Here is a 24940-nt window from a genome sequence, read left to right on the forward strand (position 1 = left end):
TTTTTTTTTTTTTTTTTTATGATCTAGCTCAGTGGTAGTCAATCTGGTCCCTACTGCCCACTAGTGGGAGTTCCAGCTTTCATGGTGGGCAGTAGTGGAGCAACCAAAGTATAAATAAAAGACAGATTTAACTATAGTAAGTTGTTTTATAAAGATTTATTCTGCCAAACTTAGTGAAAATCTGACATAAATACTTGATAAGTAATTATTATTATATGCTTTAACTTGCTGTAACTCTGCTTTATAAATTTTATAAAGTAAAGTTACTTTCCTACTTTATAAATCACCATTCCTGTGGAACCGGTGGGTGGCTAGAAAATTTTACTACTAACAGATACAAAAGTGGGCGGTAGGTATGATAAGGTTGACTACCCCTGATCTAGCCCATTCATGGGAAAGAAATCACTCTTGAAGAGCTTTTGCTTTTTTTCTTTTCTTTTTTTTAGAATCTCTTTTTTTTCTGCCTTGTAATGGTGGTTTTCAAGTTTGCCTCCTGCCCTGACCATGACTTTCATCGAGGATAATGAATCATGACTCAGTTATTTCTGTATCCCTGCCTACTTCACCAGTCTGCTGTGCGGTCATTTCCATTTTTAGGAGGAATCCCTTGTATTGTAAGGTCAACTTTTGATGTAAAAGACCTCAGCACAGGCCCTGGCCGGTTGGCTCAGCGGTAGAGCGTCGGCCTGGCGTGCAGGGGACCCGGGTTCGATTCCCGGCCAGGGCACATAGGAGAAGCGCCCATCTGCTTCTCCACCCCCCCCCCTTCCTCTCTGTCTCTCTCTTCCCCCTCCCGCAGCCAAGGCTCCATTGGAGCAAAGATGGCCGGACGCTGGGGATGGCTCCTTGGCCTCTGCCCCAGGTGCTCGAGTGGCTCTGGTCGTGGCAGAGCGGACCCCCCCCCCCAGGGGCAGAGCATCACCGGGTGGATCCCGGTCGGGTGCATGAGGGAGTCTGTCTGACTGTCTCTCCCTGTTTCCAGCTTCAGAAAAATACAAAAAAAAAAAAAAAAAAAAAAAGACCTCAGCACATTCTCTTTAGAAGTGCAGGGTATAGATGAGGGTGTACAGAGAAGGGGAGGAAGAGAGGGGCCTCTTTAAGTGATCCTGCCCCGATGCAGGGGAAGGGCCTTCGGAGGACAATTACTTCTAGCACCTCTGCAGGTGTGGCGACTTGTGAAAGGGAATTTAGTAACAGCTTTACAATTTTTCTCCTTCATAGCAGAGACTCATCAAATTCATTCATTGTCAAGGTTTAAAATAGGATGACATTTTGGAAAACCAGCATGGGGGCAGGGAAAGAGTCCAGATTTTTAAGCTAAACTGTACAAATCTTGGCTCCCCCACAGAGCAGTAATGTGACTTTAGACAAGTCCTACCACATCCCTTAGTTTCTGTTTCCTCACCTACAAAATGAGAAAATTATGACTTCCTCCCAGGGTGAATGAGAGGCTGAGAGATGAGAAAGTAAAGCAACGAGGACACAGGAGACCATCAATAAAGGGCATTATTTACTTCAAAGCCATAATTTCTAGTTAAGGAAACTGAAATTCAGGGAATTGAGCCAACTTGTCCCAGACACCCATTATGCCAGTGGTGGAAACTCAACAATGATGGTAGTGACTCACACTGTCACCAGTTAGTTTGGTGCCATATTAAAACTTGACAGTATCATCTCACAACAGTCTTATTATAAGGTGGGTATTTTTATTTTCTCCTTCCTGGAGATGTGGAAATAACTTAGAGGTCAGAATAACTTGCCCAGGGGGTCACAAGGGCCTAAAGTTGAGATACAAACTCAGCTAGGCTCTCTACTTTCACTCCCTAAACGAGGCTCTCTCCCTTATCCCATCATCTAGGTCCATTGGCAGCACCAGATCTGACCCAGCCTTCTGGGGTAATGGCAGGTTTCAGGGCCTCTGATGTGGGCTGGGGACTTACCATCTACAATCCCACATCTCAGGTGGCTGTGCTGTCCTGTGCCAGTCCCCCACTGACAGAACCTTCAGCTGCACTGCTGAGTGATTTTGCAGGACTGAGGTCTTGGGGCTGAGATGACTTCATTTCTGGTCGGCCTTGCATTAGATTAGAAGGGATCTAATTAAGGCCATTATTTCCTCTCAGAGGAACCATTGGACACCCAGTATCTGGTAATACAGCTCAATCTTATCAGACTAAACTGAGTTTAACTTCAGACACTAAAGAGGAAAAGCTCCCCCCACCCTCCTGGCTGGTTGACAATCCTCCTAGACCCCCCCACTGAGGCAGAACATGAGAAAATCAGGTGTCTCATATTCCTGGGTCCCCAAGTAAGAAAATACAGAATGAGTGCGACACAAACATGAAACAACCAAAGGTAATCTGATCATCACTAAAGGATATAGCTAAAAACGGGAAAAATCCAACCCTTTGGGGAAAGAATTGCCCATATTTTGCACATTGACGAGTATAGAGATTTTCTCTGTGCCATAGACATTGTGAAAGAGTGGCAGAACTACTTTTTGAGAGGTGGAGGGTGTTTTCTTTGGAAGTGAGATGGCTTGTAATCAAAGGTTACATTTTGATCCCAGTCAAGGCAGCCGGCAGCATGCTGTTGTGAGGGGGGCACACTGCAAATGTTGGCCCAGACGTCTGACTGGTGTCTCCTTGCCTTGCCCTCCCTGTCTTTATGGCACCACTTATCATTTTGCTGCCTAACCACAAGGAGAAGGCCAATGTCAATAGTATTTCTGTTAAAAATTAGAAGACCTCTCTGTGAAATTTTTTTTTTTTTAGTGAAAGCCATTTTCTCATAGAAAACAGAGAGCAGCTAACAGGCGGGAAAATGAGAAATGTCTTGCCAAGAAACCATTCAGTGGGAAGCCCCATATTCTTAGTTGTCAAGGCCTTTCTTGATTGAGTAGAGTCTAGACAGAGCAACCCCAAAAAAGAGTTAAGTGTAAATATCAAACAGTGATTCAAAAACTACAAACTCTCATGGAATTTGTTTATTTCTCAGCAGAGGAAATGACATAAAGAAGGAGTTAAAAAATAGATGTGTGCTTTTTTTCAATGTATTTTAATGGGTGGCACTGATAGAGGATTTCTTTCATTTTTATTTTGATGCATTTCAATGTATTTTCAGTGTATTGCTCTAATAGAGGATTGGACTCACTTTTTACTTACCAAGGAAGCCTCACTTTATTAATTATACCCCTGATCCTCAGTGATGGAGAGAGAGGGGAGTGTTACCAAAACCAGCCAGAGAATCTTTTTAAAATACACATACTCATTTCATATATATATATATTTTTCTTTCTTTTCTTTTCTTTTTTTTTGAGAGAAAGAGAGAGAGAAAGAGAGAGAGAGAGAGAGAGAGAGAGAGAGAGAGAAAGGGAGGAGAGAGAGAGATGAGAAGTATCAACTTGTAGTTGCTTCACTTTAGTTGTTCGTTGATTGCTTCTCATATGTGCCTTGACCAGGGTTTCAAGCCAAACCTGTGACCCCTTGCTCAAACCAGTGACATTGGGCTCAAGCTAGCAACCTTGGGCTTCAAGTCAGCAATTTTGGCGCTCAAACCTTAGGATCATGTTGATGGTCCTGCGCTCAACCCTGCAACCCTGCACTTAAACTAGCAAGCCTGTGCTCAAGCTGGTGACGTCGGGGTTTTGAACCAGGAACCTCAGTATTCCAGGTCGATGCTCTATCTACTGCACCACCACCAGTTAGGCTCATTTCTTCTTCCCACGTCCATTTATCCTGATGTGGTCCTGGCATGGATCCTAAGAAAGCACATTGTTATATCTGTATCTGGGCATGGGATGAAGAAAGCTTCCCCACAGAGTTCTAAAATGCTACCTATCCCCTACTCCTTCCTCAGCAGTATGTGCTTCAGGGCCTACTGAAGGGGAGCAAGGCAGAACTGATGAGTGCAAAAAAACAGGAAGCTTCCTTTGACCAACAAGAAAATAGTACATTTCGTTAGCCTACCTTTCACAGTTAGGTCCAGCGTAGTTTTCTTTACAAATACACCGAATGGCTCCATTTTTCCTATAACAGGATTCTGCAAAACTAGAATTATAAGGGAGTGTTAGAAATCAATTCCATAAATCACTGAAGAGACCTTTTTCAAATGGATATGGTCATTTGCTTAATTTTTTATCTTTATTATTATTTGTTTTATTTTTTAGGTGAGAGGACGTGAAATAATGAGGCATGCTTCTACATGCGCCTTAACTGGGATCCACCTGGAACCCCATCAGGGGTTGATGCTTGAGTACCAAGCTATTTTTAACACCTGAGGCTGATGTGCTCCAGTGGAACTTTCCTCAGTGCTCAGGGCCACACTTGAACCAATCGAGCCATTGGATGTGGGAGGGAAAGAGGGACAAGGGGGGAAGCAGATGGTCGCTTTTCCAGTGTGCCCTGACCAGTAATCAAACCCAAGACATCCATATGCTAGGCTGACACTCTATCCACTGAGCCACCGGCCAGGGCCATTAGTTTTATTTAATGCAAGTCTGAAACACATATTCCAAAGGCAGATAAAATAATTAAATTTTGTCTGCAATTTTAGATTTATATAAGACTTTCATCTTATTCCCATCACTTTCCATGCATAAATTTGAAAGTTCCCCATTTTTTTCCTCCTTAGATCTCTTCTACTCTTCAAAGTTATGAATCAATTTTAAACTATACTCAATAATCTTCACAGAACCTTAATTTCTTTTATGTGTTCCTTGAAGATTGGGAATAAAGGATGGAGAGAGAGACTGGCTTAGCTACCCCAAGTCACAAAGCAAGTACTTAAGCAATAGGACCCACTGTAAAGGGATTTTAGTGCATGGAACCTTTCTCTTTATTCATCTTTTTTTCTTTGTAGATAAAAAATTATGACAAAATTAATACAAATATTAGTTCAGCAGAGTAAATAAGTATCTTAATTATTAAGGCAGGGAAATAAAATATTATTCTCCACATTTGGACAATTCTACATTGACACATGAATTTACCCATATGAGATGGGTGTGAAAAGTTTTAAAGACTTTTAAATTAGTTTTGGCCTAGGTACTGTACAGTTGATGGAATACGATCAGCTGCTCTCACATTCCTGCATGCGTCAGCAGTTTTACCCTAATGGGCTTCCAGAGAAAAGCTAATGGGTGGGTTTGCTTTGTTTGAAGACATTTATAAAATCAGGTCAGAAAACAATATGTACTTCTAGTGAAAGGTAATACTCCTAATTTATTTCCTCCCACTGTTTGATTAAAAACATTCCCACGAAATTATATTTCTTTGGCCTTTACTCTTTATTTTGCTTGTTCTTATTCCTTAGCCCATTTAAAGAAACATTGTCAGTTAAGAGTCCAGGACGTGAACAAACCCTTGTGCATGTTTCTTTGAAGATGTTTCACTCAGCAGCCTGCCTACTGCTTGAAGGACAAACATCTGCCAGTGCCTGGAGTCATCTGCCTTGAGCTAATGTCCTGCTGTTTCAAACAGATGACATTTTCCTTAGATGGAGCCATTGCCATAACTACTAGTAGATGTGGAGGATTTCTGGCCAACCCCAAAATAAATAAATAAATTCTGTGCAAATGGTCCCTGGGAATAGCTGCGTGACCATGGGTCTCCGTGGTGGGAGACTCAGAGTCCATACCAGCCACGGAGGGTTCCTTTTATGCTTTTCATTGGCATTATTTGTTTGTATTTTTCTCAGAGTCTAGTCTGTCTTGGCTAGGAAAATGAAAACACTGTGCCTTTCTCAGCCCCACTAACAACCATGGAGCCCTTTCTAAGAGGAAGGGAGTCTTTTGCTCTTGGAAAACCCTTAGGGAACTTAAAGGAAAATAGACTCAGCACTGTTTGTTTGCTAAACTGCCTCAGACTTGATTTCCTTGCTTCCCGATGAGGCTCTGTAACTGGAAACCAAATCCTGGCTCTGCAGGCTCAAATAGCAGATCTTTGAAAGTGTAATTTAGATTCCATACTTGGCGCCTTTCTGAGCTCAAATAAAAATTCTGGCAGTTTCATTTTGGTAGAAAGTATAAATAGGAATTTTTAAAAAGCTGAAAGAGGCAATGGTGTATTTAATATTTGATAATATATTTGATCAGATCAGTTAACTAAGTCAATAACAAGGCTAGATCAAAGGTTAGAACTTTATAGGATCCAGGCAAATGTGTCTTGTTTTATGGTCACAGACTACCTCCCCATCCTCATTTTTGTAGCTAGCTTCCCCCCCCCCAAGGGATTCAGGAAAGAGAACTATTGCCACTACAAAAAAAAAAAAAAGGTCTTTCACACCCTTTACAATTCCCCCATATTCTCACATATATTCTTTACTTATGGATGGCGTATTTTTGCATTTATGTTAATTTTCAACCTCAAAAAGTCTATGGAGACTACAGTTTCCATATCTTTAAATATGTTCTAACTGCAGAGCACATTCCCCAAGACCTTCAATTGCTCTTTGGAACTAGGATGGACAGACACACAGACACACACACACACACACACACACACACACACGTGGAAATAGTGATCTCTCATGCCTGTGGAAACTACTTCCTCTTCCAAGGAAAGAAGACTATTACCAAACTGGCAAGTTTCTGTTTTGATTATTTAAAAGAGTTAAGAACCTTCAGAATAGCTTTTTGATCAACTGAAATACTGGATAATCTGGCTCAAACGGGAACAGGTCATTTGCTTTAGGAGCTTTATAATACTGCTGTATTTTGACCCATCTTAATAAATGCTGGACTGTTTGTTTCATTCACTGCTGTGATCAGTGACTGGTACATGACTGGCACATCAGTGTTTGATAAATAATTTGTGGATTGTGTGTAGACAAAACTTCTCATAGAAATGAAGTTCCAAAAGCCTCTTATCTCAAGACATTGTCAGATAACTTAGATAAGAAAGTTTTGTCATGAGAATGATGTAAAAAGTGCAAAAGTAAGACAATACAATTAACATTTGAGATTGCCTTTCTAATTCATCGGTTAGTGTCTAAAAAACCTAAAGTTTGCAAAAGAAGAAGAAAAGAAAAAAAGGAAAGAAACTAAAACTCAAAACTTACAGATCTGTTTTGAGCAGTGAATGCTATATAACATCATTATTTACATAGGCAAATAAGCGAAACCCGTTATTAGAAAGTTGGGGGTAAATATATTTAACAAAGTAACTATATCATGTAAGAGAGCAGCATACCAAACATGTCATCAGATATGTTCAGAATCTGAGAGCAGAATATTAATGAACAATAAAACAATACACTTGGATGAGGCAAAGGGAGCTCGTAAATCAGGACACACTTGAGCGGAAATAACAGAATATTTAATGTTACAGTTTTCTATTCTCCCTCTCAACACCATCCATTATGCACACATTATTAATACCGTCGAACATGAAAAATCACAAAGGAAGGGCTGAAGCAGTTTAGTGATTGCTAAGGAAAGATGGGGCTGTAAAACATCTGACTTTTTCACTGACTGTCGGACTCATCAGGGGATTTCAACAAATCACGAGCTATTAGGTAAAATGTTAGTCGATATTCAGTTAAGGACAAAGCATTAAGCATTTGGTTATCATCTTCTCTTTTTTCTCTTTTAAGAAAGTGTTGCCTGACCTGTGGTGGCGCAGTGGATAAAGCGTTGACCTGGAAATGCTGAGGTCGCCAGTTCGAAACCCTGGGCTTGCCTGGTCAAGGCACATATGGGAGTTGATGCTTCCAGCTCCTCCCCCCCTTCTGTCTCTCCTCTGTCTCTCCCTTTCCTCTCTAAAATGAATTAAAAAAAAAAAAAAAAAAAAAAGAAAGTGTGTGTGTCACAGGTATTCAGGCCTTTTTTAGTTCTCTTGTATGCGTTCTTTAATTTAATTTTTACAACACCTGTCAACTAAATATTACATCCACACCCTTAGAACAGAGCCTGACATAGAGTAAGCAGAATATAAGGTTTGAAAAAACGTAAAGTATGTGCTTACTAAAGCCAACATCTACCATATGCCTTTCCATGTGTAAAGCACCACCCCAAATAGACTAAAGGTATTATTCTAGTCCTATGAGGCAGATCCTGGCACCGACTTTGATTTACTAGGGAAAAAAACTGAGATCCAGAACAGCTAAAGGAATCAATGAATGGAACCAAGATCTGAATCTAGTCTCCTTGATCCCAAATCCCATGGAAAGTGAGACTTTGTTTGAGATCATACAGCTATTTTGTGCCAGAGCACAGCTATTAATCTAGTTTCATTACTCTATCTACTTGAAGTATAATAAACACACACGCACACGCACGCGCGCGTGCACACACACACACACACACACACACACACTTGGTTTTTGTCCCGAGTTCCTAGCACAGACCTCCTAAAATTGTTGGAATTTCAAGGCTGTCTTTTACCATTCATAATGAGTTCCTTCCAACCATACCAGAGTGTATGATAATGAGGTGACTCTTGATGGACTCCTACATAGCTTCTGGATAGAGGTTGGACTGCCAGGGGAAACACCCACATGATTAGAGAGTTCAAACTTTCAACCTCATATTTCCTACCACCTCAAGGGAAGGGAGGGAGGCTGCAGATCCAGTTTAATCACCAATCATTTCCTCAATCATGACTATGTAATGGAACTTCAATAAAGCTCTTCAACAGCAAGGCTTGGGAAGCTTCTGGGCTAGGGAACACACTGATTTGCTAAAAGGTGGCTCCCCTAGAGAGTAAGCATACAAAAGCTGTGGTCCTTCCTGTATCCTCATCCTTACTCTGCCCTCTGCATCTTTTCCATTGGGCTGTTTCTGAGTTGTATCTTTTATAATAAAACTTACTAGTCTGAGTTCTGTGAGTCATTCTAGAGAATTACTGAACCTAAGTGGGGTTGAAGGATTCCTAAATTTGAAGTTAGCTAGGAAGAAATGTGAAAAGCCTGGGGACTGCAATTTGGCTGGCTGCTGAAGTGAGACTAAGCCCTTAACTTCTGGGGTCTGCACTAACCCTGGGGAGTTAGTGTCAGAATTGAATTAGGAGACTGAATTGAATTGAATTGGATAATTGGTTGATGTTTGGAAAACCAGCCAATAAAATGACTAGTCATGACTTGACTACTCGATTTATACATATTAGATATCTAAAAAGAAATTCATTATTTCCAATAAGATATATGTTTATTTTCTTTAAATAGTTAGGTCAAAATATAACCACAGGTGAAAACTAGTTTTCATGGAGATCTTCTGTGAGGTGATTTGTTAAAACGTGCATTCTGTTTATATGTATTCTAATTCTGATTGAAAAGCCTCTTTGGCTGCAACATGTAGAAAACTGTCTGCTCTGTCAGAGTCAGAAGAAACACTACCATGGAAATATAGAATTATAATGAATCTGTTGGCATTACTAGTTGTGATATCTCTAGGTTAAGGGATAGCCAATAAAAGATGAGACTACCTTTGTTTATAAAACTTGGAAGATTTCATTAATTTTACAATGCACCTCAATATTTTGGGAATAGAGTCATCGCCTATGCTGCATGTACCTAAGCTTCTCTGAAACTGTATTTAAGCTAGAGACCTTTCCTGTATCTTGTCCAGTCTCATCTCAACAGGACGTCCTCAGCTTTGACTATGGAAAAAACTCAGAATTCTGGTTAGGACCCAAAAAATGGGGACAAGGGCATAAGCAATAGAAGAGACCTCTTTCTTTAGGACTTACGTGGCCACATGTGGTAGGGGACAGGGGCATGGCTGGCAGAGACGTGGAGGTCCCCTGATGGAATCTCCGATATAACCATCCAGACACTTCTCGCAGTGCTCCCCTGTCGTGTTCCGCAGGCAGTGCTATAAGACAAAAGATAGGAACATTGACTAGGACACAAAAGAAATTTTATAGAAAGTGAACCTAGGAACCAAGCAATACTTCTAGCAAAGAAGATGTCAGGCTTGACAGAATAGACAGTGTGCATCAGTACTGATCATAATGAAGGAGCCACATTGCCCCAGTCAATGCTAGAAAGCGCACACAATAATACACAACTTCCTTCCAGACCACTGTGTGTGTACCAACATCCTGGGACTCTAGAGTTTGTGTGCTGAGAGGATTATTCATTAGTTACTTTTTTTTTTTTTTTTTTTGTATTTTTCTGAAGCTGGAAACGGGGAGAGACAGTCAGACAGACTCCCGCATGCACCCGACCGGGATCCACCCGGCATGCCCACCAGGGGGCGATGCTCTGCCCCTCCGGGGCATTGCTCTGTTGCGACCAGAGCCACTCTAGCGCCTGGGGCAGAGGCCAAGGAGCCATCCCCAGCGCCCGGGCCATCCTTGCTCCAATGGAGCCTCGGCTGCGGGAGGGGAAGAGAGAGACAGAGAGGAAGGAGAGGGGGAGGGGTGGAGAAGCAGATGGGCGCTTCTCCTGTGTGCCCTGGCCGGGAATCGAACCCGGGACCTCTGCATGCCAGGCCGACGCTCTACCACTGAGCCAACCGACCAGGGCCATTAGTTACTTATTTTAATTCAGAATGATAACCAGAATAATCAAACTCTGGATATTGTAGAAGAGTCAGCTTACCGACTTGGAATGAATATGAAATGGAAAAATAAAATTTCTCTGGTGCTTACCCATGATAGTGGTAACATTTTAAGGATTTATGGGCTTGAAAGAACAAAATGTGTCATGCTGAAGCATAAATGGAAAGAAGGTGGATAAAGAATTTCGTCTAGCGGTTTGGTGTCTTGGAGAGTGACATACAAGAAATAGTAAGCTGCTTTGTTTATAAAATTTCTCCATTTGTTGTGAGGTGATTAGAAAAAAAAAGCACAAAACAGGCTGATTCTTCTGCCTAAGATGCCTATTCATCAATCGTGATCTTGACCTGGTCTCAAAACTTCCTGGACTCCCTCCTTGATGCTCTCCACCTGCCGCTACCCTCACACTGTATCCATCTGCTCCCAGCTTGGTCTTTAACCACAGTACTGCTATCAACCTCAATGTAGCAGGTATTCATTGCTCTTTGTCCAGCTGACAGATTGACTTCTGACTAGTACTCCGTAAGAGGCAGTGCTGCTAGTTTGCTAATAGTTTTCTCCAAATGGACTGGCCTGGATTGCATAAGGCAATGTAATTAGCATTATGATATCTTCATCTTTACATTCATCAGAGTGCATAAAGGTTGAATAAGGTTTTAAGTGAAAAATTATGCTGCGCTAGAATCAGAACGCCATTGAAGAAAGACCCTCTTGTTTGAGCAACTCTCTTCGTAAGACCTATGCACAGAGCTTCAACAGAATGAATGACTTTTCCCAAACAGTACTCTGTGGAGGAATCCTGGGAAAGGCAAGATGGAGCAGGGGTAGGCTGAACTCTAAGCTCTTTCGTTTGTCCTTATGGTCCATGTTGAGGTTCAAAATAAAATGATAGTGTGGCCCTGTTTTAAATGTTTTATGTAGATTAATTTAATTCTCACAATAATTCTAAGTAAAGTTATATTCCCCACCCGACCCCCCATTTTACATATAAAAGATGGAGGCACAGACTGTTTAATACATTGCCCAATGGCACAGATGGTAGGCGGCAAAAGTGACATTCTAACTCAGGCTATCTGACTCCGGAGGCTAGGCTGTTCATTCCCACATTATACTGTGCCTCCAGGGTGTTCGAGGAAAGGCTCCTCTCCAAAAGAGTCACAAAATGACTGCATGAGGAGGCCGCAGACTATCTTATAAACAGTGTGAGCTTCAAATAAAGTATACACACTGGTTAAAAAAGAGGAATCCTACTGTGGGCAACCAGCTATCCTGTCTGAACACCCTTTACATATTTAATTGGTTATCTTTGACTCCTAATTAGAATTATGTTAGAATGGAATTTAGGGGATAGTTCAGATTGCCTGATAGACCAATGAGAAACTCTGAAAAATAAAATCCGATGTGACTACAACAGGATGTTAACATAGTTTTCTCACAGTTTTTAATACTGTATCTTGTGCTAAGTCAGTTGTCAGTAAATATTTGTTGGGAAAGGGAATGAAAGAAAAAGTGGCAAAGAGCGAATTAGTCCACTAGCGTCTGGAGCAATGAAAGGAAATAGCATGCACCCAAAGCCAGCTAAAAACCAGTGGCAATTTCTCATCCCAGGGAAACCAGAGAGCCTTGCCCAACTACCAGAAATCTAAGCCAGGAACAATCTGGCAGAGCTATTCGTAGACTGGGGTTAGATTGGTCTGAGTCCTTGTTGGACAGATGAAACCCACCTGTGCAGACCATTCTTCATGCCTGAAATACCCACTAAGCTGCAAAAATGATCTAATTCTCAATTCTTTCTGCTTATGGCTCAACAGATGCTTTGGATTCCTGGTTAGGGCTCTAATTCTGCCATGGCAGCCATGGGGAGCAATTACCTTCAAGGGCAAAGCCACCAAATCTCTCCGACCTCTAAATGCTCAGAGTGTGAACACTGACTTTCCTCACCTGCCCCTTTTTCAAGGGGTTGTAGTGAAATTCCCTAAAAAGCAGTGATACACAGTTTGGGAGATGGGCAGAGTGCTGGAAGCAGCTACTAGCTCTTCCATTTTCTAGCTGGTTGAACAAGTCACTTGACCTTTCTAGGCCTCTATTTTCCATCTGTAAATGAGGATCTAGACTTGATGGCCAATAAGCTTTCCTCTAACTCTGAAAATCCTTTACTCTGATATTGCAAATATCCCTTTACCTTCAATGGCCTGCCATTTAAAAAACAGGAAACAAAAAATGACAACAATCAACAAATATGTTGTTGGAGGGGAAGAGTTATCTTTAAATAAAACTGATCTCACTTAAAAATGACAAAAGCATTCAGAATCTCTGGCCGGTGGCTAAGAAAGCTACTATAGACAGTCGATTGTAGATTAGCATTAGAAATGACATTTGGATACCAGCTGTGTCTCCTTCGCATGAGAAGGGATGTCTCTTACTGACTTGGCCACAGCACCAGCATAATGTAGGAAGAAGGCCTGAAGGATCAGGTCAGCCTTGGTGTGGTTTGTCACAATCTTTGCGCAAGACTATAATCTATCTAGATCTGTGGTTCTCAAAGTATACCCAAGGGAGTAAAGGCTATTTTCATAGTAATATTAAGATTTTATTTTCTTTTGCATTCTAGATTTCTCACATGTGTTAAGTGGAGTTCTCCTGAAGCTATAAGATAGGAGATACAGTATCATCACAGATTGATGCAGAAGCGTATATGAGATTCATCTGCCTCTAGACATTGAATATATTTTCAATTTATAAATTGATGCGATTAATTATTGTTATTTTCAAAGAAATTAATAGGAAAATATTATTTTAAATTTTGTTTTAAATTCAAATGCGAAAAATGGAGATAGATGTAATCCACGTAAACAGAAGTAGTTTGGCAACCTGAATAATTCTTAAAAGTGTAAAGGGCTCACGAGACCAAAAAGTTGAGAAATACTGCTCTGTCTAGATCAGTGCTTCTCAAACTTGAACGTGCACATGAACACCTTGGGCACCTTGTGAAAATGCAAATTCTGATTAAGGACATCTGGGCGATGGCCTGGGTGTCCATTTCTAACAAGCTCCCAAGTAGCGTCAATGTTTCTGGCCTACGTTATACTTTGAGAAGCAAGAGTCAGAACACCTAGCATAGGTAACAACACTGTTTGCTGATTCCTCCACAAGGAACCTGAGCCTGAGTCTCTATTATAACAGACAGTACCTCTTCCTGAAAGAGAGACCCACGCCTGGGAGGCTGAGCAAGAAGTCCTAGGCAGAGAGTAGAGGGCGCCAGCTCCGGCCCAGAGCGCGAGAGCATAGAGTGAGTTAGGGGGGACTGAGGAGCTCAGTGGGGCTGGAATACATGCTCCTGAGGAATTTTAGAAACGTGGGTGCCTCGATTAGGTTGTGATTTTGAAAGGTGTCTCCATTGCTAGTGGGGAAGACACATCAAGGAAAGGAGCGTCTGGAGCAGGCTTTCCTACTGCCTGCCATTTATCTGCCCCATCATTCCTTCCTCGCGCCTCCTTCTGCCAGGGAGTCTGACAGGTCCACTTCTGTGGCCCGGCTTCTGGGTCCCTGTCTACCAGACTCAGCTGAGAACCCTGCCCCACGTGTCCCCATTCTGATAAGATGCAAAGTGGCCTTTTGGAAAGACCCCTCGTACACACTGGGTTCCGTTAGGTAAGACGCTTTTCACTTAGCTGCCTTTCCGTGTTTGAAAAGGTAGCATCCCTCCTTCCTTTGAGGTTTCTAGACAGCCACCTGCCCCGGCTCTCCGGCTGCTTCTTCTGTTCTGCGCTCTTCCTTGTTTCATTGTCCTCAACTTTAATAAACTTACTCTAAAAAAAAAATGTATTCCTCTTATGAAAAAATCTCTGAGCTTTTTTTGATATGTCCAAAATGGTAACATAACTTTACCTATTCTATATTTTATTGTCAAATGGCTTGGTTCCTTAAAATCAGTGTGTAGAGTATAAGATCTACTTGAAATTGGGCATTGGAATGGAAGAAGACTTAGAAACAATGGAGGGAGGACAAGGCAGAGGCATTATATGCCTTTAAAATAAAAGCAAAATAAAATGAAATAAAAAAAAGCCTTTTATTTTTGTATTTTTCTGAACGGGGAGCAATCAGACAGACTCCCGCATGCGCCCGACCGGGATCCACCCAGCACGCCCACAAAGGGGCGATGCTCTGCCCATCTGGGGTGCCGCTCTGCTGCAATCAGAGCCATTCTAGTGCCTGAGGCAGAGGCCATGGAGCCATCCTCAGTGCCCGGGCCAACTTTGCTCCAATGGAGCCTTGGCTGCGGGAGGCGAAGAGAGAGACAGAGAGGAAGGAGAGGGGGGAGGGGTGGAGAAGCAGATGGACACTTCTCCTGTGTGCCCTGACTGGGAATCGAACCCGGGACTCCCGCACGCCAGACCGATGCTCTACCACTGAGCCAACTGGCCAGGGCCAGGCCTTTTATTTTTAATTGCTTATGGAAAATGGAAGGCATGAGTTAGGCCAGGTGAGCTGCAAACAACTGATTGAAACTCTGGAGCGCAGAGTGAGCTGCAAGGAAGGCTCATGTGGAGCCATTGCCTCTTCTCTGGCTCCCTGAGAACTGAGGGCTACAGGGCACGAGCTGAGAAATGGGCCCTGCTCGACCAGCTGGCCAGGACAGGGATGTGGAAGGAAACAGACAAACAGGGTTTGATTCCAGTGTGACCCCATAGACAATATATTTGCCAACTGAATGGCAATCTGTCTTTTCTGTATTGGCAAGCTTCTTCTGCTCCCTCACTTGTGCTAAATGAAATTCAAATTACATTTTTTGTTATTTGAAATTTATAAGAATAGATCTATATTTTAGCTCTGGGGGATAAGATTGTGGCTGATTTTCCTTGAACTTCATGTACAGTATTATCTGTATTGTCATTATTTTGCTTGTGAGTTTGTTTGTTTGTTTTTTACATTTAGCATATATTACTCTAACTGGGGAGAAGTGTATTTTCTACCAGGTATGGTGGGGTGGAGGAACCATGATTAGGGTAAATAGGGTAGCTATTCTTTCTCCCTCTCCTTTTTTATTTTTCTCTTTTTTAAAGATTTAATTTATTGATTTGAGAGAGGGAGAGAGAGAGAGATATCAAGGGGATGGGAAGAGTGGAAAGCATCAATTAGTAGTTACTTCTAATATGTGCCTTAATCGGGCAAGCCCAGGGTTTTGAACTGGTGACCTCAGCATTCCAGTTGGACGCTTTATCCACTGTGTCACCACAGGTCAAACATCTCTCTTTTTCAATGTTCTGTCTTGGAACAAAGTAATCGCAAGAAGATTGGCAACTCCCCCAAGTGTACATAAGAGTGTTTACACTCTATCCCATCCCCAAATTTTATTAGAAACTCACAGGCCCCATGTTCTGTGAAGGAATCACATGACTGTCCCCTTCAGAAACTCATGACTAGTCAGAGAAATACCATGATAGCTCCTATTCTGAGGATGTCCTTGTCAGTGAGTGGCTTTGTCTTAGCTCTCCATGGGCACTGGCAGAAAGAACTTACTCCCCTTTCATTTATTTGTCTTCCATCTTAGTGAATAGCAGCTGATGGACTTGCCAGTCCCTATTAACATATTTTAATAAACCAGATAACAGAGAGCCTTTAATTAGTCAAACTATCAAGTTGTACATTATTAGTTCAAAAATCCATGGGATTTTTCAAATGTCACTGGGATTAAAATAACAGGAAACCGGAGATGGAAGCATTAGAAAAGGGTAGCTTTTGGCAGCTGCAGTGCCTACACTGCTACAGAGGACATCCTGGATGTGATGGTTATTTAAGATGGTGGGGGAGGGGAAAACAGAACTGCCAGGATGTGACAAACACTACAAAGAAAACAATGGTTAGTGTCTGCCACTTCATTCTCTCTGTCCTCAGAAGAATGGCAACTGCTAGGTTTAAAGTAAATGAGAACATTCTAATTTGCATCTTAATGTAAATCATGAGTAAAATAACACCTCCATGTACACACCTTAGAGACCACTTATAATCAAAATTATCTGCTTAAAAGAACAATTATGTTGATTTTGAGGTAAAGAGGTCTATTTAATTGAGTATTCTTATATTTTATGCAAAACACTCTTGCAATTTGGAAAGCCTCTTTTGCCTCATATGACCTTGAAAAACCTAATTTTTTTGCTATGTAGTATATAGCTCATGGAGGAAAATATGATCTTATGGTCTGACCTGTGGTAGCACAGTAGATAGACATCGACCTGGAATGCTGAGGCCACCGGTTTGAAATCCCTGGCATGCCAGGTCAAGGCACACATAAGAAGCAACTACTATGAGTTGATGCTTCCTGCTCCTTGCCCCGACCCCCACCTCTCTCTCTTTCTCTCTCTCTTCTCTCTCTAAAATCAATAAATAAAATCTTTAAAAAAACCCCAAAATACCATGCCTCCTGTGACCCTGGCTGGGTAGGTCAGTTGGTGAGAGCATTGTCCAGATACACCAACGTTGTGGGTTCCATCCATTATCAGGGCATGTACAAGAATCAACCAATGAATGTACAACTAAATGGATTATCAATGTTTCTCTCTCTCTCTCTCTCTCTCTAAAATCAATCAATCAATCAATCAATCAAAATTTTAATGCCTCCTCTGACTTCTATAGAAACTACTTCTGTAAAATTTTCAATTTCTATTTTCACTAAGTTGTCAACCCATTCAGTGAAAACAGAAAGTATGTATGTAGCAAGCAGTTTTTTACTACAAAGAGACCTTTACAAAGCTTTATCACATTTCACTGAAGAACAGTCTATTGGAGAATTCATTTCAGTTAAGAGAAAAAGAAAGTCTTCTGAGGGTTTGATCACAAAACTATAAATGCCATAAGGCCAAAACTTTTCATTTTATTAGCGATTTGGCTCAAACCTCATTTAAAAAAATTTTTTTTGATCTATAGGCCTGACTACCTTACAAGTTGTAAAATAGCCTATGAAACAACTGTTTAATTTTCCCAGTTTATGTGGAGCAAAGCCAAACATATGGCAAACTGTACTATTACAGAGGAATTTGGATGGGTGATTTCCTCCTATGTGTATTATTTTCAGTCTCTCATTGGCCCACAGCAGGAAGTCAGCTGCAGAGGGTGGTGAGGCAGTTACCCCCAGAGCACATGCTCATTCAGACACATGCCTTGGTGGCCACTTACAATCATGAGCAGCTTATATGAGGTGTTTTACAGGAAAAGGTAAAGGGTAAAAAAAAAAAAAAAAAAATTGATTGGCGGTTTGTTCCTAGGTAGCTCCAACGTCCAGAAAGAATATTTGATTCCCACTCAACACTCAAAGGGCCAATGAAATACGTGCGAAGTGTAAGTGCCCCTGACCTACCACACAGAGTCCAGAGCCGTCCATGCACTTGTTGGCATTGCCGTTACAGTCACAGGGCAAACATTCTCCTGACTGGGCGAGAAAGAATCCAGCACCGCATGTCTGAAACACACACAACAGCATTGTCATTATTGAAAAGATATATTTGGTCAATATTTTCTGAGAGGAATAAGAAGAGATGATTAAGAAACTATTTCTTTACAAAACAAACTAAAAATTTATACTACCATTCTGTGATAGGCGATGTATGATATATTCAATTATCTTTGTTACACATTTTTTTCTCTCTTCTTTCACTTTGCCAAAAAATAGGAATAACTTAGCAGTGTTCTATCATTGTAAGGAATATTGAGACTTTAGATAATGATAAAAGAGAAGAAACATCTAGTGTTTTTTCCCAAACAAAACCATGATTATTAGGGTAAGGCATTGCATCATGTTACCTATAAAAAATTGTGATTTCAAAAATTATTGGCTATGGTATAACAATTTAGAGCTGTATGTTTCATAACCTTGGGCTCTTAAAAATTTTTATCCTTTCAGATCCTAAAATTTTAAAGGGTGGATCCTGTGTGGGTCCTGTTTATATATTTCATTTACCCTTATAATTCGGTGAGAAACACATTATCTTCCTTTATTCTAGCGATGAGATTATTAGACCCAGAAGTGCTGAGAGCGTTGAGGCCATTGGAGAGGGCTGTGGCAATGTTAAACCATCTTGCAAGGCACCAGTCAACCTGCACACCGAGGCACTGTCCTCTCCAAGTGTCACTAGTGCTCCAGGCGAGAAACTTCGCGAGAGTGTTCTTGCTTTATGCAGTTGGTTTATAGATATGTATATATTTCATGTTACTTTGGAATGTCTCGATGATGTAAGGCAGAAATGGCCTTACAGACCTGGAAGTCTACTCCCTGCCCACCAGACAGATTTACTTCTAAAGAATTCCAAACAGATAAGAATCTGGGTTGTTTCCACAAATTTACAAAGTAGATTTCACATCGTCCCCTACCCACCAATTGAACCATTGTAGCTGAAACTTGACTACCAGGAAATTTTTCATTATATCTGGCTGAAGTCCCTCTGACTGCTATGCAAACCCATTTCCTGTTACATTTTCCTCTGTAAAGGAAAGAAAAAACACTAGACATAATTTACAGTATAAAAACACCTCCAGTTTGGATCCTAACACTAAAGCTAATATACTCCATTTAGAGAAAGTTTAATAGAGTACAATGACATTAACCCATGAAGAAAAGGCAAAGAAATGCCATTTTACTAAGTGAAGGAAAGTAAGGCTGAGAGAGAACAAATTTATAATTTATAATAGAGAGCTTGTGGTAATAGTAAGCCTTTTTCTCAGTTTCCACTAGAGAACAAAAGAGAGGGAAAGCATTTAATTTATACCATCTAATTTCACATCTTTGACTTCTGTTTGGAAATATAAAAATGTAGGTTTCATTATTATGTAGTAAATATGCATATCTATATGTATATTTTATGAGTTATATATATGCATCTTAAACTTTTTTTTCTTTCTTTTTTATTTTTTATTCAATGAGAGGAGGGAAGGCAGAGACAGACTCCTGCTAGCACCCCAACTGGGATTAACCTGGCAAGTCCACTAGGGGGCAATGCTCTGCCCATCTGGGGTGTTGATTTGTTACTCAGCGACCAGGCTCTTTTTAGCTCCTGAGTCAGAGGCTATGGAGCCATCCCCAGTTCCCCTGGGGCTTACTCACTCCAATTGAGCCATAGCTGTAGGAGGAGGAGAAGAGAGAGAGAAAGAGAGAGAGAGAGAGAGAGAAGAGGAGAAGGGGTGGAGAAGCAGAAGGGTGTTTCTCCTTGTGCCCTGACCAGGAATAGAACCCGGGACATCCACATGCCAGGCCAATGCTCTACCACTGAGCCAACCAGCCAGGGCTAACCTTCTTTATATTATTTAATTGCTCACAAAAATTAGAGGATATTTTATCACTTCATATTTATTTTGAAATATCCCCTAATTATCATATATATTATATATACTGGTCGGCCTGACCTGTGGTGGTGCAGTGGATAAAGTGTCAACCTGGAACACTGAGGTCACCAGTTCAAAACACTGGGCTTGTCTGGTCAAGGCACATATGTAAGTTGATGCTTCCTGCTCCTCCCCCTTTCTCTCTCTCTTTCTCCTCTCTAAAAATGAATAAATGAAACCTTAAAAATAATACAAAAATATATATATCCTGGTCAAAAGACATAAAATTGATTTTAATAATGTTAACTGTATTTCCTCTTGCAGTTTGAGACAGAGGGGTTTAATTATAAGACATGAATAAAAGTAGTGAGGAGCTTCATATTAGTCATCTCAGTAGCTGCCAAAGAGTAGATTTTGAGTTCTCTAACCATGTTACAGACATCTGGGGAGCTTCTGGTTCAGTGATTCTGCAAAGAATCTGTATTTTTAAATAAAATATTGAAGTAAAATTTTTTAATTTTAATTACTCCTTTTTCCCCAGCATTATTGAGATATAAGTGACATGTAACATTCTGTAAATTTAAGGTGTACAATGTGTTGATTTGATACATTGCAAAATAACTACTGTCATAGCATTAGCTAACATTTCTATCATGTCACAGAATCACCATTTCTTTTTGTTTTGAGAACATTTAAGGTTTATTCTGTTAGCAAGTTTTAAGTATGTAACTGTAGGTCAAATAAGTTTGCAAATATAATGTTTATGTTTGCTCGCTTATAGTTTGCATTGGGTGTGGGAGACAGGCTGTATGCTGGCGTGGTCTTCATAGCCTAAGGCAGTGGTTCTCAAAGTGTGTGCGAGGGTGCACTGGTGTGCCCTAGAAGATTTCCAGGTATGCTCTATGGTGTTCCAGAGAAATATGTGCCTGTTGGGGACCAAAAGACCAACAGGATTTTTGGAGTTTAGATTTTTGGGGAGCAGAGGTGTGGGGAATTGGCTGTAAGCTGACAGTCTGCCCAATCCCCCACCTCACTTGCCTGATTAGGTTGCAAAAGGCTGTTAAGCTGTGGTGCTAGATTGTTTACAGTACCCCCCATGTTCCCTGGAAAGACTGGAGGCAAGTTTCTTCTATTCTTTGTTTGGTGTAAAGTTAAGATGATATGTATGGTGGGGGTTTTGGATTGATGATTAAACATAAGGAATTGTCTCTTGAAGCCTTTTGGATTTCTATAAAAGAAGAATATGTGGCAATATCTAAAAAAGCTTTGAACATTTTACTACAATTTTTTTTTCTTGTATTTTTCTGAAGCTGGAAATGGGGAGAGACAGTCAGACAGACTCCCGCATGCGCCCAACTGGGATCCACCCAGCACGCCCACCAGGGGCGATGCCCTGCCCCTCCTGGGGCGTCGCTCCGCTGTGACCAGAGCCACTCTAGTGCCCGGGGCAGAGGCCAAGGAGCCATCCCCAGCACCCGGGCCATCCCCGCTCCAACGGAGCCTCGGCTGCGGGAGGGGAAGAGAGAGACAGAGAGGAAGGAGGGGGGGGTGTGGAGAAGCAAATGGGCGCTTCTCCTATGTGCCCTGGCTGGGAATCGAACCCGGGTCCCCCGCACACCAGGCCGACGCTCTACTGCTGAGCCAACCAGCCAGGGCCAATTTTCAACATCCTATTTATGTAAATTAAGATTTTCTACTCTCAACACAATTAAGAGTAAAAAGAGAGGAATTCTTCAATGTATTGATGAGGAAATGAGAGTTTGCCTTTCAAATATATGCCCAAACATTGAAGAAATCGCTAGGACACATCAGCCTTATGTTTCTCATAAACACAAGAATAAAAAAAACACATTTGTACTTGGACCTGCTGAATTTACTAAATCTTACTAAGACTGTATCTATATATATAAAAAGATAAGTATTTTGTAGTTTTTTAATTTTTTAACCCCTCTTTTTTATGAATTCTAAAAAGCATAACTCAAAAAATGTAACATAAAAATGTTTTTTAATGTCAGAATAAATTTGATTTTGTCATATTTATTTCATTTAATTACCATAAAAGCGTGCTTGGACTTTATATATTTTTTTGTTTAATATTTGACTTAATTATTATAAGATATTTCTTAGAAATTTGTATATAGTGTGCCTACAATTATTTGTAGGATTTTAAATGTGCCCTGACTTCAAAAAGTTGAAGCCTGACCAGGTGGTGGCGCAGTGGATAGAGCGTCAAACTGAGATGGGAAGGACCCAGGTTCAAGACCCTGAGGTCGCCAGCTTGAGCGCAGGCTCATCTGGTTTGAGCAAAAGCTCACCAGCTTGGACCCAAGGTCGCTGGCTTGAGCAAGGGGTTACTTGGTCTGCTGAAGGCCCGCAGTCAAGGCACATATGATAAAGCAATCAATGAACTACTAAAGTGTCGCAACGAAAAACTAATGATTGATGCTTCTCATCCCTTCCCGTTTCTGTCTGTCTGTCCCTATCTATCCCTCTCTCTGTCTCTGTAAAAAAAAAAAAAAGTTGGAGAACCACTGGCCTAAGGCTTAGTTTTAAGACTAAGCCTTTCCCACCCTTTTAATACTAAGGTTTTTTCAACATCCTTATAATACTAAAATTGTCTCAAAACTAAGCTTTTCCCTACACCCTTGACTGTTGCATGATGTGGGGTGGTGCACTCTTATGAGGAATCTCATTTATGCCTCAGAGAAGTGGCTTTGTATCAGAGACTTCCTTATTTGTATATTGGCTTAAAGGCTTTAATTTTCTACACTATAAAATGAAGCAGACTGGGGCTCTCTTGCTCAGACCCTGCCATCAGCATTGCAGAGGAGAGGCAGCCAAGATGGTGGAGTGCTGAGGGAGAAGCCAGTTTATGCAGAGTTTGTGCAGAGAGAAGAAGATGGGGAACAAAGGTGAATAAGGCTGGTGGAGCCTTTGATTCTAGGAATACTCAGATGAGTCAGTGGCTTTGGGAGCCTTGAATGGAAAGGGAAGTGCTTTCCCACTGTGTGTTTTTTTCTCACCTGCTGGGTGCGAGCTAGAATGAAAGGTAATGGCCCACCAGTTCTTGGCTCCGTTGTTTCATTACCATCTGTCTGAATCAAATGTGAACCTGCATGGGCCAGGCAGCTGTAATTGTAGTTGTGGCTACTGGCTGGCTTTACAGTAACACAGTATTATTAGCCATTATCATGGTGCTATACATTAGATACCCAGAACCTGTTAATCTCAAAACTGGAAGTTTTGCACATTTTGACCAACCTCTCCCCATTTCTTCCCTCCACTCCCCCACCTCAGCAACCGTAAGCACCAATGTGGTCTCTGTTCTATGAGTTCCAATGAGTGGGGCAGAAATTGGAGGCGTATTGCAGAGTAAAAGCACACTGGTAGTGGCAGGGAGTGATGCCTGGAAACTACGTAAGATCTACTTGTACCATCAACTGTAATAACAACTACTGACTCCTTTGGCCAAAGAATCAAGTTTCAGTAAAGTTATTTTGAATTGATATTACTTCTAGTCTTTTAGGCATTCCTGTAGCTCTTTCTTCTGAAGAAGATAAAAAAAATTAAAACTTGCCCTGAATAGCCTGTACAGTGATGGCACAGTGGGTAGAGTGTCAACTTGGGATGCTGAGTTCCCAGGCTGGAACCCCAAGGTCACCAGCTTGAGTACAGGCTCAACAGCTTGAGCGCAGGGTTGCTGGCTTGAGTGTAGTGGGATCATCAAAATGATCTGTGGTTGCTGGCTTGAACCCAAAGGTCTCTGGCTTAAAGCCCAAGGTCGCTGGTTTGAGCAAGGGGTCACTGGCTTGGCTGAACTCCACCGTCAAGGCACATGTGAGAAGCACTCAATGAACAACTAAAGTGCCGCACCTACGAGTTGATGCTTCTCATCTCTTTCCATCTGTCTGTCTGTCTCTCTCTATCTCACTATCTTGTTAAACAAACAAACAAAAAAAGAAAACTTGTCCTGAATAAATGAATCATTTTGAATATGACAGTGGCTAATCCTTTCTATCCTTGAGGCCTTGGCTAAATTAAAATTCATTTAAAAAAATAAAAATAAAGTTGTTACCACATAGAAAAAACCCCCAAAAGAAACCAAAATATTGATAAAATTTGTATTTTAAAATAGCATTAGTTTACAGAAATTTACAAAGAATTGACTTTTTTTGTTTTGTTTTTTTCTTACCAGCCCTTGGGGATATTCTGGAAGAATGTGGGGGTATGTCTGGCTTGTCATAATTTGTGGGGTCTACTGCCATTAGGGAGGATATGGTGGGCATGGTACAATGTCTGAGAGCCCCATAACCTAACTTCATTTTTTATATTAAACAGAAAATATTTTTGCAAGCTTTTAATATGCAGTGCATTTTCTAAGTACACAATTACCATGCAAATCAAGGGAAAAGTGGTTCTGCCTCTCATTGCCATATGCAAGTGCTACAGCATGACTATGGAAGATAGAGCCCAGTGAATCATCAGGAATGCAACAGCTATAGATGTTTGCAGATGCAAATGTGTTGATCTAGTGACTCCAGTACCACCGGTGCTTTTAGTGTGAGTGACGTGAGTTTTCCAGTATGTAAACTAACTCATTGAAACTCCAAATTAAACAAAGGATCTGTATTTTATAAAGTCCCTCAAAAATTCCAGTGTGTGACCAGATTTGGACTGCTTCAAAGCGTTACTCACAATGCCTTGTACATGTTAATTGCTCAGTGAATGCTTGTGATTTGGATGGTGTTGATCAGGATAGGAGAACTGAGGCATATTTGCTGCTGGAATCCAGTGGTTTATACTGCCTGTTGGGCAGATAAAATATATTATGCTCACTTTGTTAAAGATGACGCTGCCCACGAGGAGGCCGTCGCCCAGGTGATATTAATGTGTGTTGGGGGAGGGCTAAAGGCAGGCAGAATCCTTCTAGCCTGGGACTTGGTTTTGGGATTAAGCCTTTCCCATCCTTTTTGATGTGGGGTGGTACAATCCCATCATGCCCCAGATAAGTGACTTTGTATTAGAGACTTCCCTATTTTGAAAATTGGATTAAAGGTTTGGATTTCTACACTATAAAATAGGGGCAGAACAGGAGCTTGCGCTCTTGGTTCCTGAGATTATCATTAGAG

The 24940-nt window shown here is 41.2% G+C and overlaps 1 protein-coding gene across 6 annotated transcripts in view; it reads right to left on the reverse strand.

Moving 5' to 3' along the window:
• Window positions 1-24940, reverse strand: part of LAMA4 (laminin subunit alpha 4) — a 178350-nt gene that overhangs the window by 98920 nt on the left and 54490 nt on the right. For all 6 annotated transcript variants that reach the window (XM_066247939.1, XM_066247941.1, XM_066247940.1 and 3 more), the window contains 3 exons: window positions 17854-17955; window positions 9687-9811; window positions 3969-4049 (listed from right to left, as the gene is read on the reverse strand). In XM_066247939.1, the coding sequence (XP_066104036.1) occupies window positions 3969-4049; window positions 9687-9811; window positions 17854-17955 (308 nt within the window). The remainder of the gene's footprint in view (window positions 1-3968; window positions 4050-9686; window positions 9812-17853; window positions 17956-24940) is intronic.

Source organism: Saccopteryx bilineata, chromosome 12 (assembly GCF_036850765.1).
Source record: "Saccopteryx bilineata isolate mSacBil1 chromosome 12, mSacBil1_pri_phased_curated, whole genome shotgun sequence".
Lineage (NCBI taxonomy): Eukaryota > Metazoa > Chordata > Mammalia > Chiroptera > Emballonuridae > Saccopteryx > Saccopteryx bilineata.